Source organism: Morchella sextelata (assembly GCF_020137385.1).
Source record: "Morchella sextelata strain SCLS chromosome Unknown scls_25, whole genome shotgun sequence".
NCBI lineage: Eukaryota > Fungi > Ascomycota > Pezizomycetes > Pezizales > Morchellaceae > Morchella > Morchella sextelata.
The window spans coordinates 475720-492567 of NW_025408640.1; the positions used below are offsets into that span (position 1 = coordinate 475720).

The window sequence follows — 16848 nt, forward strand, 5'->3', positions numbered from 1 at the left end:
TGTTGTGCTACGAGGATCACAATCATGATAAATGTCTATATATCTGTTTCTAGCACGATATGGCCCTAGTTAAAACATGTCCCATTGACTGTCACGTACTACTACAGTCTTTGTGTCTCTCCTCCACCCCATCCTATTTCCTCCAAGTTCAAACGGGTTGAAAAAACAAACTACACCCCCAACCATTCCCTGATCTTGTGAACCGATCTATACACAATTTGCAATTAGACGTCAATTCGGTAGTGGAAACCAGTACGACACTAAGTAATAATGAGCTAGACAGGTAGTACAGTTTGAGCTTCAGGGTATGGTGGTTAGACCGAGATTATACGCCCACAAACCGATACAAACCTGTACCTGATGGATTGTTACGGAACATTCTTTCTCCGCCCCTTCGGTACTGCCTTTGCCTGAAACACGTGCCAAGAACCCTAGCCCATGCATATCAGAAAAATGGTATCAGCGGTTCAATCATCATGGAGGAGGTGGTGAAATACATACATGTGGTTAGTGGTGTTTTCTAAGACGCCAGTAGGACAGTTTGTACAATACGGGGACGTTTCTTCGATTATGGGTGCAGGGAGACTTGTATTAGTATGCTTACCGCCGGATTTCATGCGGCATCATGCTCCACCGCCACACGACCCTGCTCGATGATGATGAGGATCACAATTAATTTATTGTTTCTCCAATGACCTGGCCTCAGGGTATTCAGTGCTCTGTTGCGTTAGGCCTCCCGCAGTTTATAGGCTTTGGGTTGGGCGGGTGAGTTGTAAACCCCTGTATCGATGTGTGAGGCACGTGATCGAGTGATACCTCGTGACACTCCTCCGAACTCGGGAAATCCTTGCACTGAACCCCTGTCGTGATCTGAAAGCTACATCGTGCTCAGTGTTAGTGATAGACCGTGTGCTTTATAAAATAACTTGAATTCAGGTAATTTCTCGGGGCTAGTTTTAGTTGAGATGCACGTTATCGAGTGATGTTCCATCATAATTATTTCTCGCGGTTTGGATGTTTAAGCGGCTTTCTTGCGAGTGTTTGGTAAAGTAGTTGATCACTTCGTTTTACGGGTGTTGAGCAACCGGTCTTCCATGTCGATCGAACTCCCCATACAAACACTCTCGCCGCAACGATCATGTATCCCAATCCCAAGACTTGCTAGTCTAGTCTAGATTTGTTTGTAACAACAACCGCCGCAACCACCCTGCACCACGACTCCCTCCTGTCCCCTCCACCGAGCACAACCATCACCCCCCCACCATGCCAGGCCAACGGAAACGGCGCACGTTGACGGGCGTCTCAACGCGCCCATCAAAAAACCGTGACTCGTGCGCAACTGCCGAAGATATACCCCCAAAGCCTCCTGCCAGTGTTCGCAACGGGGTAATCCATCGGTCCTGAAGGTCAGGACCGGACCGACTACGAGCTGTAGTCGGTCTTGAACAGGCGCAGGGACTGACTACCGACCATGGGGCGAGGACTACCGACTATAGTCTGGATTATGGGCTTGCAGCTTGGCATATACTACGGCGCTGCTCTACAGATATCTACAGTCCTGCATAGATATCCACAGTTTGGTGTAGATATCTGCGGTTCTAGCACCTATCTGTAGTCTGCAAGGCTCAACTATTTTCCAACCTACAAGCTGCGTATATGAGCCCAATATATTAACTCCACCACACGTATAGTTCTATATTGTCGCTAGAACCGAGTAATCGTTCATGACCCTATAGATATCTATAGTCCGGCGCCTTAACTATAGTCCTGACAAAATCAGGGACTAGACCGACCACGAACAAATAGTCCGCCCAGTCTGGAGGCCCTGCCAAGGCATCTGTAGATATCTATAATTCGGACCTGACCGTTGCGAACACTGCCTCCTGCATCGCCGAGGAGACTGCGGAAGCGCGTATCACGCGCTGGCGTCAAGGACACTCGGGAAGCAGCTGAAGATGGCGGTTCTGAACAGAAAAGGACAGACTCCGCCACCGTCGGGGACGTAGTCCACGATAGCGCTGCGGGAAGCGGTGTCGTTGAAACTACTGCTCCTGCGGCCGCGGTTGGTGGGGGAGATGGCCGCAGACGCCGTCCCGCTGACGCTGCGATGGAAGGAGAACCATTTTCACACATGATTCACGCGGCGACCAACACCTCTCCCCCAAGTAGAGGTTCCACGAGGGTTGAGATCGGGGGTTATAGCTTCGATGTTCCGGCGGATCTGGTGCAGTGTTTTGAGATCGTGCAGCGGCGGGTTGTGTGGTCGCATCGTGCGGGTATGGAGAATGGTGGGACGGCGGGGTGTGTGGCTGTTGTTATGGGTGGTGGGACATTGGCTGGGGGGGGTTGGTCGGGTTGGTGGTGGAGGGAAGAGGGCGGTTGGGGGTGAGGACGTGAAGGTAGGGGAGAGGGATGTGGAGGAGAGGGGGGTGAAGAGGTTGTGTGCGAAGGTGCTGGGTGGGGATGGAGGGGAGGGTGGCAGTGTGGGTGAGGTTCGGGATCGGGATGGTGGGGAGTGTGGTTCTAATGAGAGTAGCGAGGGTGGTGAGGGTGGGGGTGAGGGGGAGGATTGCTATGCCCCGAAAGACTAGCACTCGGCGGCTTTTGGTATCAGGGTTTAGTTAACTATTTAGGCTCACAGCGAGGATTATTAAAGTGGTACAAGTATATATAAAAACTTAGCTAGAGAACGTAGCAGGAGGTTGAAATACATTGATCCTTCCTGCTGCATTGTCCATACAAGTGTTCAACAGGCCGACCCGGAGGTAACAACTTAAGTGTCAGAAGTCTATTTGAACTGCAAAGATCGTTAATCAATATAATGACCAGGGATTAGAATACACATGTTTTAATACCAATCGATCATGGACTATAACTCGTTCCTGTTCTCGTTTCGGGTGCACGTGAGCGAGTGAGAGTTTATGACTCGTGCCAGGCCTTGAGATTTCTTTTATCGAGACCCCAAGATCGAAAGTTAACTCTTGGTTTTCTGCACAGCATCTGGAGCAGCTAAATGCCGATGAAAGAAACTCCAGTGCGGACGAAATGGACACCAACCAAACACCCCCGGACAGGACATGGAGAACACCACCGGCCGCGCGTACACCCCAGAACGGCGGGGAACGAGCCACTGGGAGAAGATGGGGGTGACACCGTTTCACAAATCATCGCTGCAGCCTTCTACAGTTCAGGCTGCATCATCCACAAACGTCATCCCCACCCTCCCCGGGGCCTTCCCCCCGCGGTCAACTCTCATCACGACAATCTCTCACATCATTTCATGTCCGACCCCTTATATTCAATGTTCATCAGGATGGTTTCCTCTGAGGACAGATTCGAGGCCCTGCGCCCCGTACCAGGCCCTCCATGTGACACTACTACTCTCCACCCCGCTGCAAAGGTTACCACGCCAAACCCACTTCCTATCGAGATCTTCAGTGACAGCGACGAACCGCTGGAGAAGAAGCCTCGCATCACCTCCACGGCTGTACCAGCAGGGTCCGTCCTCGACGGGAGTGACAAGGCAGCTACGGCCCCTGCTACGAAGCAACAGAAGCCTCGTGTCGTCTCTACCGCTTTACCGATGGGGCAGGTACTCGGCGGCGGTGACAAGTCAGCTGTGGCCACTGCTACGAGGAAACAGATGCCGTTCATAGTCTACACGCCTGTGACAGCAGGAATAGTCCCCAGTGGTAATGGCAAGTCAGCTACAGCTACTACTAGGCGGATACAAATGCCTCCTATAGTCTACACGCCTGGGCCAGGAGGAATGGTTCCCAGTGGTAGTAACAAGTCAGCTACAGCTACTACTACAGGGATATGGAAGCCTCACATTGCCCCCACGGCCCCCCCAGCAGGACTAGTCCCCACTGGTAGTAGCAAGTTAGTTACAGCTGCTGCTGCTGGGATACAAAGCAAAACACCTACCCCTAGACCTACCGCCGGTAACACTGCTGCCGCCAGGAGACAGGGCACGCTGCCCGCCTCCAGAAATCCTCACAGTACAGCGTTTATTGAAGCGCCTGTCAAACCACAGAGCGTGCTGGGTACCTTTGTCATACCGCCGGTGATACATATGTCCGGTAATAAGACTCCCACATCTACAACAGCAGCTGAGGAAGACTCTCTGCCGCCGCTGAGCGAGGAGGATAGAGAGTGGGCAAACCAAATCCTCGCCCTTGAGGATAGCGCTAGGCGCAATCACCTCAGCGACAAGTTCCCTGATTGGGATCTAGGTCTACCTGAATCGATTCAACCTGCTTACGGTTCTCTTTATCCCGGGGAGTGTTCCCACACCAAACAAAGTGAGGTCAGCATCTCGACCAACATCGCAGGCTCGACGAGAGTCGATATCGGTTTCTATAGCCCCATACGCCAGACAACAAACACCGCTACTAATAAAATCCCCTCGCCGCCCATGGGTAGCACTGTAGCCCCTTTCGGCAGACACCGCACAGCAGACTCCACGACTCAGACCCCTCCTTCCCCAGGGAAAGGCCCCACAGTCCCCACAAGAGCTGTTATCGCCAGACACAATATGGCAAACGCCACGACTAAAACTTCTCTTCAGCCCCCAGACCCAATCGCAACTACTACCGCCACACGCCCAATGACCGACGCCGCCACGAACACCTCTTCTCCATCTATACGCACCACAGCCACTATTGGCATCCAGACCCTCATACCCCGGACCTCAAACGCCGCTACCAATACCGCAGCCTTCACGACAATCGATATTGAGGGTCACGCTTTCAATGTGCCCGTTGACCCGGTGGAATATTTCCATGTCATGCGGCGGGAGATTCTTGCGTCGTTTCGTGCCCTCATGGAGCAGAAGGGTACGCTGCGGGACTTCCATATGGTTTGGAGCAGCGCTAGGAAGCGGGCGGCGGAGGAGATAGAGGCGGAGGACGGCGGAGACTTGGACGTGGAGGAGGGGAGGGTGGTGAAGAGGTGGAGGGTGGAGAATGGGCTTGGGAAGGGTGTGGATAAGGCAGATGGGGATGAGGACTGTTGTTCACCGAAAGATTAGTGGCGGGTATTGCTCAAGCTCGCATCCAGGCTTATTACTTTGGTATTGTTGATATTGGCAGCGTTCGACACCTATACAAAGGAGTGTCGATCCCACTGATCCCGCTGATCATTGTGTACTGATCAACGCCAACGCAAATAGATATCAGAGGGAGGTCAATATGACACCGAGAGACGTCTATATGACGGTGTGTGACAGTCATGGGAATCCGGTTTTCTTGTTTGGGGCCGTAGGTGGATAAATAGGGCCTGTGTCTATCGATAGGAAGAAACCAATCAAGCAATTTTTTCTCGATTCTATCAGGTATAAAGAATAGAAAATGAATAAATTACAGAGGAAGTACAGCCCGGTATATCTCACGCGGATGGATGGGGGATTGAATAATTGTTCCGATAGCGTTCTGAGTAAGAACAACCGTCGAGTGATACCTCATGATACGGACAGCTTCGAAAATAGTGAAAGACAAGTCCGTTTTGTGGATAAGCAAGCGGATGATCTGGCTGTGGGCTCCAAATATCCATCACCATGTGAAGATAAGACGAACGATAAGACTGAGACTTCGAGGGAACAAGGCTGGTTTAATGGCACTGGCAATGCCAAAAGATGGAGTATATAGCAAATAACTAATTGTGTTGATGATCAGGAGAGGAGGAAAACATTGGAGTTTCTTCGACAATTAAGTACAATCTAAGCTACGACTTATCTAGGTCTTGTGTCGTCTTGTATTCTTTAGACTGGGTCTTGAACGTCTCGAGACAACGCTCTAGTCTCGAGACTTTTTGTCATGTGACCACGGGGTTGGAAACGCACTGCGGTTATGCTGCATAATCAATGCAAATAAAGGTCAGCGTCTTTTTCATTTCATTTTTTCATTTTTTCTATTTTGGTTTTGGTTTTTGAGCCGGGGCTGGAGATTTTCTTTAGGTGAGAAGAAAAGGCCAAAAAGGTCTCGAGACAACTTTTGTCGTGTCCATCACTGATACCAATCAACACCTCACCATCTCCCCCCATCACTACAACCCATACTACACGCTCTACCGCGTCATGTACACCCCTCCCACTACCTCAGAATGGTCTCCCTCGAGATTAAACCCGAGTCACAGAGTGCCCCCCAAGACTCAGTATGCGACAGCGGTCATCTCAAACGCAAAGCCCACACAGAGCCTACAACACCAACGGCCCCCCATCTTTGAGCTCTCCAGCGACAGCGACGAGCCACTGATTAAAAAGCATCGCAAGTCCTCCACAGCTGTTCCAGCAGGGCGGGGTCTCAGCGGCAGTGATAAATCAGCCGCGGCTCCTGCCGCCGGGGAAAAAAGAAAACCACCTGTTCTGTCCGATATACCAGACGCTGCCTATCAGGCGGTCATCCGTCAATAGGACGTCCCAACCAATAGACATAGCGTGATTGGGTAGTCCTATCCATGGATGGGACGAGCCTGATGAGTAGGGTGCCCATTCACTGTAGTATCCAAGCAAGGGGTCTTTTTTTCAATCGACTCACCCGGGTGGTGATGCAAGCTTAAAATAAAGTTTGATGCCCCTGTTGCAATTGAACATGTACTTCCCGGAACAGGGATAGCTATTGCTACCTAGTGTAGTAGTATAAACATCTGACATATGTCGGGGTGTCTGGGGTTCAATCCCCCGACCTGCAATGGGTTTTAGGCACTACGATATATAATTGAGGGACTCAAAGGTGCGTCATATTGTCCACACAGAATGGATAGACGCCTTGCCAACTGAGGAAGAGGGTTGTCCGATTACTGTACCATGAACTTATTCCTCTGGAGGTAAGGCGTAAGACTCCAGCTGTTTATCCAATTAGCCTAACCCCACATTGCACATGAGTGCGGTCGCAAAAAGGATAAACAGCTGGAGTAAGTCGATGCAGTTTTTTTGTACACACGGAGTGATAGGTCATGACACACTCTCTGCCCATCTACCAGCACTTCTGCTCGCCCCAGGAGCTCTATCAGTACCTGTACTCGCCTCAGGAGCTCTATGCCCACCCCAGGACAGCTCTGCTCGCCCCAGTACAGCAGTACTCGTCCAGGAGAGCTTTGCTCACCCCAGTACAGCTGTAATCGCTCCAGGAACTCTACCAGTACCTGTACACACCCCAGGAGCTCTGTGCTCACCCCAGGAGCTCTCTGCTCGCCTCAGGATAGCTGTGCTCGCCCCAGGATAGCTGTGCTCCTCATGGTAGCTCTATCACCACCTGTACTCGCCCCAGTAAAACTATACACACCCTGGTCAAGCTGTACTCGCTCCAGCATAGCTGTGGCAGCCCAGGAGCTGTACCAGCATATGTACTCGCCCCAAGAGAGCTGTACTCACCCCAGTGTGGCTGTGCTCGCCCAGAGAATTCCATTTGCGCCTGGGTTTGCCCCAGTAGAGCTGTACTCGCTCCAGTAGAGCTGTAGTCGCGCCAGTAGTGCTGTACACGCTCCAGTAGTGGTATACATTCTCCAGTACAACTGTACTCGTCACAGTGGCGGTATTAGTAGCGGTGCACACCCCGGGAGCTACAGGTAATCAAATAACAATTCAGCATTATTTAAATAAGAAATTCTATGAAAGCTATATGTAGCCTAAGATGATTCAAACTGTTCCATGAGCCTGCGTACCATAAGTAATTCTCTTACACAATGCTTCTGAATATATAAAAAATATTTAGGCAACTGTCTTTCCTCCCATCTTCCTCGTACGCCCTAGTACTCCCTCGTTATCAATCAATCTTCCAAATTCCATTGCATCTTGATCTTCAAGAACAATCACCGCTTCCTCACGCTGAACTGAAAGGTCCTCTTGAGTCATAATAATTATGATTTCCACCGCAATCACCTGAATCAAGAGATGACCGAAATATCTTGACGAGGTTCCCACTTGATGCATCTGTGTTCTCAACTCTCTGGTATACCCTGCCCCGAAATCTTCAATTGCTAGAACTCCAACAATAGAATGACCTAAACAGAGAGTTAACATTGTTTCTCAACGGGATTAGAAGGGTCTATCAGGAGTACGAGATGAGACATACAAAAAGAGTAGTACCCCTTCGGAACTGTATCCATTTGAGCTAAGGTTTCCCTAACCAAAAGGTTTCGTCCCGACCTTAACTTCTACCGCCTTGTTGTGAATGCCTGATAGTATGGTTATTTATGATATTTTTGTATAATTGCAGTTATCAACTGCCGGTACCTCGGTGTTTCAAGATGTTCTCGAAGTGCATTTTCTTGAGTCTTCTCTCGTATCCAGGATAGCTCTGGCCATCCTTTCTCTAATGCTTTCTCTGGGACTCGTTGTTCTTCTTTGTCTGGGTAGAAAGCCTGGCGGGTTTGGCTCATGTCTGCTGTTTGAGAGGATTCATGAGAATCTATCTACAATTAGTATAAACCCGGTACTGGAAGATATAGTAAACAGGGAAATGTCTAAAGACATAATATGAGTAGAAAGCTCAGTGGAGCCATCAGACCTCATGTTGCACTCCCGTACCTCAATGTAATCATGAGTGGATACAACCTCTAAGAAAGATTAGCAAAAATATAAGAATATAGTTTACAGGCTGTACCGGAGCTGCTATCACTAGTGACATCTTCTCCTACCTCGTCCGAGCTATTACTGTCTAAGACAGAGTTTTGATATTGCTGTTGTTCACTCTGCCCCGGCTGGTGACACTTTGGGGAACAATTTGCTTTTCTTCGGACACAAGGACTTCGTTGTGTGTCATATTTTCCCCGACAAGAGCATATAGATATTTCTCAAAGGTTCATCATGTTAGTGAGGTAATGAAATTTGTCGTTAGGTAATTACCATTCCTGTATTTCTTTCATAGGTAAGCTTTGCAGCCATTCGTACTGTGATCCTGTCGTTAAGCCTTTGTTCGTATGGTGAGAAATCCAACGTTTGAGCCACTTCTTGGAGTTCACGTATATGACAGCTTCTCGATATCAATCCGAATTCACTCCTCAAGATATAGGAATCTCTATTTGAGCCGCTGATATCAACAATCCTGTAAATCAAACGTTTTCCATAAGTGGCAAGCCTGTCAGCTTTTGGGACTTTCAGCGTAACAAGTATGCCGGTAGCAAAATTCGGAAGGTTAAAACGTCTCTTATCTCGTTTTATCATCAGATCCCATGCTACTACTGTGGCATTACGGACACTATCATCTAGTTCCATTCTTGTGTTCCAATGCCCCACAATCTCGGGAGATGATTGTACGGCTACGTTGTCGTTCATCGTTAAACTCCGTTCATTTCTGACGATTTCAGGATCAATTAGAACCGCAATCTCTGCACCGGGGTTATCATTGCCAATATCTCTGCTGTTCCGTTCATAGAACGCGACACGATCGCTACGCATGCGTTGTCCAAATACGATATCATAAGGTGCCTTTTTGGTAACAGAGTGCTGTTGGCTATTCATAGCGAAAACGATCTCAGGTAGGGCACTTTTCCATTCGATCGACTGGTGGTCTTGCATTCAACTACCAAGCTTATCTTTGAGGACCCCATTTGCTTATTCGATAAGCCCTTGACTCTGTGGATGTCTTGCTCGACCGTTTATAATCTGTTAATAGTAGATTAGTATTGTTATAGCGTTAACGCAGGGCTAACATTATACCTGAAAACCTACTGTTCTTAATAACTCTAGAAGAGCTCCCTTAAACTCGGAACCATTATCGCATTGCAGAATTCTCGGAGGACCAAGATGTGATACCCATACCTTAAAGACTGCCGCAACCTTTTCACTATGCTTGGATACAATACCGTAAGCCTGAGAGTACTTACTAAAGTGATCACGGATATGGCATATCCAACGGTAATCTCCATCTGGTGTAGCTGTCATATCGATCAAGTCAACCTGTAAACGTTCAAAAAGCTTATTGACTATAACAGCTTTGATCGGCGCAGTCTTGCTCTGTGACTTCTCCATAGCACATGTGGTGCAGTGCTTGAGTAACCATTCTACCTCTTGACGTGATATTCTGTAACAATCTCTATCTAGCTCCTCATATGTCTTCCGCGATCCAGCATGTCCCAGAGTGAGATGTGCGTTGACAATCAAATCAAAGACCTCAAGGTCAGTAAGAACAGTTTTACTAATTGAATTCTTACGCTTGATTTTGAGAACACTTCCTACTAGCTCATACTTTGACCACGTCTCATATCTCAACCTCCTAGCAGCGTCTCCCTCCTCATTATAAATTCCAAGAAGGATTTGTTGTAAAATTATAGCACGTTCTGGAGTTGGACGAGAACTGTTCGTATTACCAGGAGAGCAGATTCGAATCCACCAAGCTTGGCGGGCATCATGGGAGAAGGGAGAACGTAGAGTAGGTTCAGGAATGGTTGACATTATCCTGAATATTGAAGCGGAGCGTGGTGCAAGTAAGAGGAAGCTGGGCAGATTCCGTTGACTATATATTCGTTGAGATTACCAAGTAAATCAACTCGCGTGTGAGTATTGAGATCCACCACACCACCTTCTCCAAAAGGCTTGCTCATCCTCTCGCCACACCTACCCTACAAGTATATCAATATGTGCATTAAATCTATTGATGGCATCATACATTCAATATCCGAGAAAAGCATGTAAAACACGTCATTATTACCATATACATTTCTTAACTTGTTGGCCATATATCAACAAGATTAGGAAGCTGGGGCTGAAGTGTTATGTTGTTAGCGTATGTGATTGCATCATCTTTTAAATCAATATATCAATATTGAACCAACACCTCATTTCATGGTGGATGATGTCGTTACTACCAACAACCTCAGTTGATCGAATGTGCTAGATATTTGTTCCCCGGAATAAGCAATACTAGTATTGTGTAAGTTATCGCCACTAATAAAAGAAATATCCAGTTACCAACTTAACAGTTGTTAGCTCTACGTCATGAGTTGGGATTTGTTATATCGAACTGGGAGAAAGTACGACAGGGTGTGGAGGCGGACTCCTCCCACTGCAAACCGGTTATTCATGGTGGCGAAGATAAGTATCCTGTCTGTATGACAGTTGGTTGGTCATTCAATTCAAAGTACCCATCCCAATCGTGGATGGGACAACCCATTTACCTGTGACGGCCCGATAGGCATTGTCTACGAATTGGACAGAACACACCTGACTCGAGATCATCCGGCGGTAAAGCTCCTGCCCGCAGAAAAAAAACAAGCTTGTACCACCCCCCAGAGATGTCGGCGGTACGGAACCTCATGAGTGGCCTATGATGATGCAGGGTAGATTTGATATATCGTCGCAGAGGTACATGATCTTTAAGAACACTAACATACCTGCTACAGCAGGTTCTAAACACTCCGCGCAGCCCGGAAATGCAGCGGATATGCAGGGGGCAAAACCGAACTCTACCATCGTCTCTAGCGCCAGCGGCGGTGGTGTCAGCGACGAGTTGTCTGATAGGACTCTGCGACCGCACACCAAACCAGCTGAATACCGTTTTGTTTATCGCACAGCAATCGATACCGACTTTAATCGCCCCTCCATACACCGGACAGCAAACGCCGCTACTAACAGCGCCCCCTCCCCGCCCACGGGCCCCACCTCAGCCGCTATTACCAGACACCACACAGTAGATGCGGCTACCCAGACCCCGCCCTCCCCAAGGAGAGGCCCCACAGGTCCTACATCAGCTGTTATCGCGAGACGCCACATAGCAAATGCCGCGACTAACACCTCTCCTCCGCCCCCTGACTCCACAGCAGCCACCACCGCCAGACGCCCCACGGCCGACACCGCCACAGGTACCGCAGCCTTCACGGTCATCTATATCGACGGATACCCTTTCAAAGTCCCCGCTGATCCGGTGAAGTGTTTTTGTGCGATCTAGGGATAGGTCATTGCGTCGTATCGTGCGATTATTAACTGTAGGAGTACGGGGCGGGATCATGCGGTGGCCTCTTCTATTTGTAATTTGAGTGAGCGTCCGAGCGGCGCCGGAAAGACGGTCACGGAGGAGGTGGAGGAGGGGAGAATGGTGATGAGGTGGAGGGGAGAGGTTGGGGATGAGGGGGGAGGGAGAGCTGGTGCTGGTGGGGGTGGTGAGGAAACTGGAGGGGAGGAGGAGGATTACGCTACTCCGAAGGGCTAGGGTTCGGAGGTATCTTGTCGATGTCGAGGCTCATGTAAGCTTGTTACTATGGTGTAAAGAGTTGGCAGGATATACGCAGCAGTGAGGAGGCTGGAATATATCGAGATATTCAGCCCAGCGAGATCAATTAGGTCGTGTGCAGAGTAGAGTGCTGAGTTGTTTCGGATGTAAAGCCTCTCTTAATACATTAAGTGTATGGACGAGAGATTTAATAATCGTCCCGATAGGTTTCTTTGTAACATTCCTTGTGTCGAGTGATATCGCATGATGCGGATACCCTGACGAGAATAATAATAATAATAATAGTAATATTACGTAATGCATGCTGTCTAATCGCATGAACGTCACCAGCACCAGTGAATGAAAGACTGGAAAACTCAAATCTTCATCCCGGCTTGAAGAGCGCTGAGTCTATCGCTTTATTTCTATTTTACCAGTTCGTACCAGTACTACGTAATAATCTTGAACATCTATACCTCATATCACCCTCGGTGTATTTTACGTGCTTTTTTTTTGGTATCTCACCTTTTCGATATGAGGAGCGGTAGAGTAGATACGTTAGGTATCAGAGAGAAGTAGTAGGATATAAGATATTTTGACAAGCCTTACCGGACTAGGTCTATCGGAACAAAGGGGTTTCGTCAGCTTATGTGGGTGGTGAACAAATGATAAGTATTCGGATTCTTTAAAATGAGTATCCCATGGACCGTAACCTAACGATTTGGGGACATATTTGTCCTTAATTTACCTGTTGACAACAATGAGTAGGGGATATTTCCTAACTACATTTGTCAATATCAGCCTGTTTTCGGGAGCTAGTAGAGTGACATAGATAGGTATTTTGGGACTGTTTAGAATCAATGATTTGCTCCCTCCTGGTGGCTTTATCTCTTATAGAGTAAACCCTTTTTTCCCCATACAAAAACCGGAAATTCACATATATCACAATAACATCGCAACCACAGCCACTAAGAACTAGCTCTTTTTTATATAGTTGATTTAGGGCTATATGCTCCTGGTTTCAGAAAAACAGACCCATACAGCTGCATTCCCATTTTATATTAACCATTATTGTTTACATATTTTTATGGGAATTATGCAGAATATGGCTCTATAGAATCTTTTGGAGTAACGTCATCATGTAATTCAGTATCGCCACAGTGCAAATAATACTTCTATGTAGTTACAATATTTTTCGTCTGTAATTTCTACTATTTTACCCCAAGGGTGAACTTCGATATATTAACTGAGTAGGCAATATCATTCTATATACAGTTCTAAAGCATTCAAGCAAGATGGCTGCAGAATTTGTACGGGTTGGGGACTTTTTATTGCAAAAAATCACTCCTATCACCATAGTTCATCAAATAAAACAGAAAAAAGAGGGGTTTTCAATCATATTCAGATTTGTTACCACCTGTCATCCAAGCATCCTACAATACACACATTAAAAAAATCACTTTCCCCACTAAATTTTGATAGATACAGTTGAAGGGCTAACCATGATAACACAAAGGATATTGTGTGGTTGCGATTTCGAATCTTTTTACGTCGTTACGGTCCATGGGATAGGATACGTATTTCAGGTTTCCGAAGAATATGGCTGTAATGGTGGCATATAAATATAGTCGCACCTGGAGGGGTGTGTGGTTTTGGGCATTTTCAACACTAGCTAGGCTTCGGGGATGGGGGTCAGGGGTAAGCTTGTGTAACATGGCCATCGATATTATTAATGACAAGATCTATACTCCCTCCGCGTACATTGCAGGCAAGGAACTAATCTGGACCCATAGTTTTAATTTGGCCGTCCAAACCTCATCCTCACACTCCCTCATCACCATACACTCCGATATGCCCCCAGCCATCACCCTCCCCGGCAGCTTCTTCTCCTCATCTCCCCCTCCCCCTTCCGCCGCCGCCGATGTGATCCGCGTCAAGCAGGCCAGAAAGCCCTCATCCCCACCGCCTCCTGCTCCGGCACGGCAAATCAATACTACTCAACACATCGATGTTCCCTCCCAACCATCTGCTATTTTTCCCGCTCCAGCGCGGAACGTCAATGCCATCAAATCCTCCGATGCTCGTTTCATCTCAATTCTGGCCGATGGCCATGTGTTCGACATCCCTGCCGATCTCGTAAAGAGGTACTGCTGGGTTCGCGAGCGGACAATCAAATCCTACCGCGCTGTCACTGCCGGCACTGCGTCTCCGGGAGATCTGGCTTTCATATTCGGCACCCTGTCTTTATCTCATGTTGACAGGGCTCCCGATCTGGGGATTGGTAGTGAGAAGGCCGCCCAGCCGATTCAGAAAACCAGTAACGAGGGAGGAAAGGTCGAACAGTCCCGGAATGAAACAGCTCTCGAGGAACACCAGCGTGAAGATCCTGGTGCTAGGGTGTTTCAAGAAGACGGAACACAGGGGCTGCCCTACTCTAAAAGAGCAATCGAAGTGATCGAGATCTCGGATGAAGAGGAAGAGGACCCCATCCAACATCCTCGCCGCCGTATCAGACATCTCCCTGCAGAGAACGGGGCATTGCAAGACGACATGCACATAGTCCCAAGGAGCGGAACCCAACTGATCCCCCAAATCCCCGCCCTGGCTCGGTGGGACCGGCGCCAATGGCCTGTACCAATATTCGCGGGAGACTTCGCGAGTGTCCATGATGCGGAGATGAGCACGGGCATGCGTCGGACATGGGTCATGGGGAAGTATGTTGAGGGGGAAATTTCGTTTGAGGGCCAGTTTGCGCAGGTGAGATTTATGAGCAAGAGATGTTCTAGGTGTTCACAGAAGGGTAACGGGAAGGCTTGTAGAGTGCTGGTGGGGGGTGGGGATACGTACGTTGTGAGTGCGAAGTGTGGGTGGTGTTTGAAGGGAGGGTTTATTGTAATGCGGAGGAAAGGAATTAGAAGGGCCGTGATGGCTGGTGGGCAATGGCTTGGGGGAAAGAGAGTAGGTTGAATCGATATATTCACCCTCGTAAAGGAGTAAACCTCTTTGTTAGTCTAATTAGTAGAACGACATACATATTCATCAACATGCCTATATTGATCCTGGTGAAATTCATACTATACTACAAGTATATTTGTAACGAAAAAGATAATTATTGGAAAAGATATGCATCAATAATGCAGTGCTCACGGTGGCATGTCAGTTTACCAGTACAAACCGGTAGAAAACTATTGATTGCGAGATGAGTAATACAGCTTTAATATCTAGATAGTGGTTAAGCCGAGTACTAAACATTAGAAAATAATGTCAGTCAGTGGCATATTTAGCCCTTCGTGGTAACCTACATGTAGTTTCTCAAACTGCTGCCAAGAACCTAACCCACAAAGAATTTTCCAAAACGGTTCTAGCGATTTATCCAAATTTGAGTACAGGCTTACATTTACCCAGCTGCTACATTCGTAAGTTTATGTATGTAGTACAGTTAGTACGATATATATATGCGCATTTTCTACTGGTTTTACTATTACAAGCACAAGTTAACAACATCCTCACAAGGCTCGAGGCATCAAACTACCTTTGCGGTCAATCCAAATGTATCTTCTTTTGAATATCAAAGATTACTATATCGTTTCCTGTGCAAGAGCTCACATCCGTCGTGGCATTTTCCCCACATACTGAAAACGAGATCGACAGGATATCATGTATGTCACGGCAGACCGAACTGTTCCCGGATGTGCAGTGAGAGGGGGTAAATAAAGGACGGCCTAGTTCCATCATCCTGGTAAGGGGGTCTATTCAACCACGTACATCAGTTCATCTCCTCGTCCCCCCTTTATTGCAACTCTCAATCCAGGTATCGTCCCAATCATCATCAAGATGTGCCCACCACCACTCTCCTCAGAGGAAGGCTGGACCTCATCATCTCCGGCCCCCTCATCTTCGTCGAAAATTACCCAAAAAGGGGCAGCAGAATCTGGAAAGGGCTTCTCTTCTCAAATTTTAGATCAAACACACATGCCTATCTCGGAGAGCCTACCCAATACCTACCAGCTCTACATCGAAGGTCAAACAGTAGTCATCCCCACTGACCCTGTCGAGAGTTTCCGCTTCATTCGCGAGCAGACAATGGCATCCTATCGTGCCATCGTCTCCGGTACCTCGACTACGCGAGAACAAGCTCTCACCTTCGGCCACGTCGTTTCTGAACCTAATGGTGGTAGCAGAAAATTGGCTTTTTCTGAGCCTCTTCTTCCAGGCGCTGCTGTTAGCACTGGCGATGCCGGGAACAAGGCGGATGATCACGTCCCTGCTGAGGCCATCCCGATCTCAGACTCTCCCAGCCCACCCCATCTATCTGCGCGCAAACGTATGAAGGTTCCTCAACCTGAGCCCCCCCCTTCTCGACCTCCATCCCGCGCTACCGCTACCCACTCAGAACGCACGAGCATGGCGTTTAAGTGTAAAAGTGGGTTCATAGGCGATTTTGCGGATCCCTACGATGTCAGGAGAAAGACTGGGATGTCGGTGTCTTGAGCGGAGGGAAAATATGTGGACGGCCAAATCTCGTTCGGAGGCGTGTTTGCGAAGACGGAGGTGCAAGGTAGGAGGTGCAGCCGGTGTGTCGAGAGTGGGGAGGAAACGATTTGTAGGGTTCTTGTGGACAGTGGAAGGGATGATCCTTTTATCTGGTCGAACGAGAGGTGTGGGCATTGTATTACGAGATGGCGTCGTTGTACTTTAGAAC

The 16848-nt window shown here is 48.2% G+C and overlaps 8 protein-coding genes across 8 annotated transcripts; 6 read left to right on the forward strand and 2 right to left on the reverse strand.

Annotated features, from left to right (window-relative positions):
* Positions 1-1263: 1263 nt before the first annotated feature.
* On the forward strand, positions 1264-2389 carry H6S33_008070 (uncharacterized protein; the record flags this gene model as incomplete). The annotated part of the gene is made up of 3 exons (XM_044839416.1): positions 1264-1386; positions 1807-1912; positions 1983-2389. The coding sequence occupies 3 exons, from the start codon at positions 1264-1266 to the stop codon at positions 2387-2389; spliced, it is 636 nt and encodes a 211-aa protein (XP_044688261.1).
* Positions 2390-3280: 891 nt separating this feature from the next.
* On the forward strand, positions 3281-5032 carry H6S33_008071 (uncharacterized protein; the record flags this gene model as incomplete). Its single annotated transcript, XM_044839417.1, has 2 exons — positions 3281-4355; positions 4434-5032. 2 exons carry the CDS (start codon positions 3281-3283, stop codon positions 5030-5032), a joined length of 1674 nt encoding a protein of 557 aa, XP_044688262.1.
* Positions 5033-6076: 1044 nt separating this feature from the next.
* H6S33_008072 (uncharacterized protein) lies at positions 6077-6412 on the forward strand (the record flags this gene model as incomplete). Its single annotated transcript, XM_044839418.1, has 1 exon — positions 6077-6412. The coding sequence occupies one exon, from the start codon at positions 6077-6079 to the stop codon at positions 6410-6412; it is 336 nt and encodes a 111-aa protein (XP_044688263.1).
* Positions 6413-7708: 1296 nt separating this feature from the next.
* H6S33_008073 (uncharacterized protein) lies at positions 7709-8106 on the reverse strand (the record flags this gene model as incomplete). The annotated part of the gene is made up of 2 exons (XM_044839419.1): positions 7709-8001; positions 8073-8106. 2 exons carry the CDS (start codon positions 8104-8106, stop codon positions 7709-7711), a joined length of 327 nt encoding a protein of 108 aa, XP_044688264.1.
* A 41-nt stretch (positions 8107-8147) lies between these two features.
* Positions 8148-9460, reverse strand: H6S33_008074 (uncharacterized protein; the record flags this gene model as incomplete). The annotated part of the gene is made up of 6 exons (XM_044839420.1): positions 8148-8175; positions 8234-8412; positions 8528-8556; positions 8604-8657; positions 8711-8792; positions 8846-9460. 6 exons carry the CDS (start codon positions 9458-9460, stop codon positions 8148-8150), a joined length of 987 nt encoding a protein of 328 aa, XP_044688265.1.
* A 1323-nt stretch (positions 9461-10783) lies between these two features.
* Positions 10784-12146, forward strand: H6S33_008075 (uncharacterized protein; the record flags this gene model as incomplete). Its single annotated transcript, XM_044839421.1, has 8 exons — positions 10784-10817; positions 10866-10871; positions 10928-11078; positions 11133-11182; positions 11233-11277; positions 11344-11799; positions 11868-11874; positions 11927-12146. 8 exons carry the CDS (start codon positions 10784-10786, stop codon positions 12144-12146), a joined length of 969 nt encoding a protein of 322 aa, XP_044688266.1.
* A 1851-nt stretch (positions 12147-13997) lies between these two features.
* On the forward strand, positions 13998-15061 carry H6S33_008076 (uncharacterized protein; the record flags this gene model as incomplete). Its single annotated transcript, XM_044839422.1, has 2 exons — positions 13998-14903; positions 14966-15061. 2 exons carry the CDS (start codon positions 13998-14000, stop codon positions 15059-15061), a joined length of 1002 nt encoding a protein of 333 aa, XP_044688267.1.
* A 919-nt stretch (positions 15062-15980) lies between these two features.
* Positions 15981-16637, forward strand: H6S33_008077 (uncharacterized protein; the record flags this gene model as incomplete). The annotated part of the gene is made up of 1 exon (XM_044839423.1): positions 15981-16637. One exon carries the CDS (start codon positions 15981-15983, stop codon positions 16635-16637), a length of 657 nt encoding a protein of 218 aa, XP_044688268.1.
* Between the last annotated feature and the right edge of the window lie 211 nt (positions 16638-16848).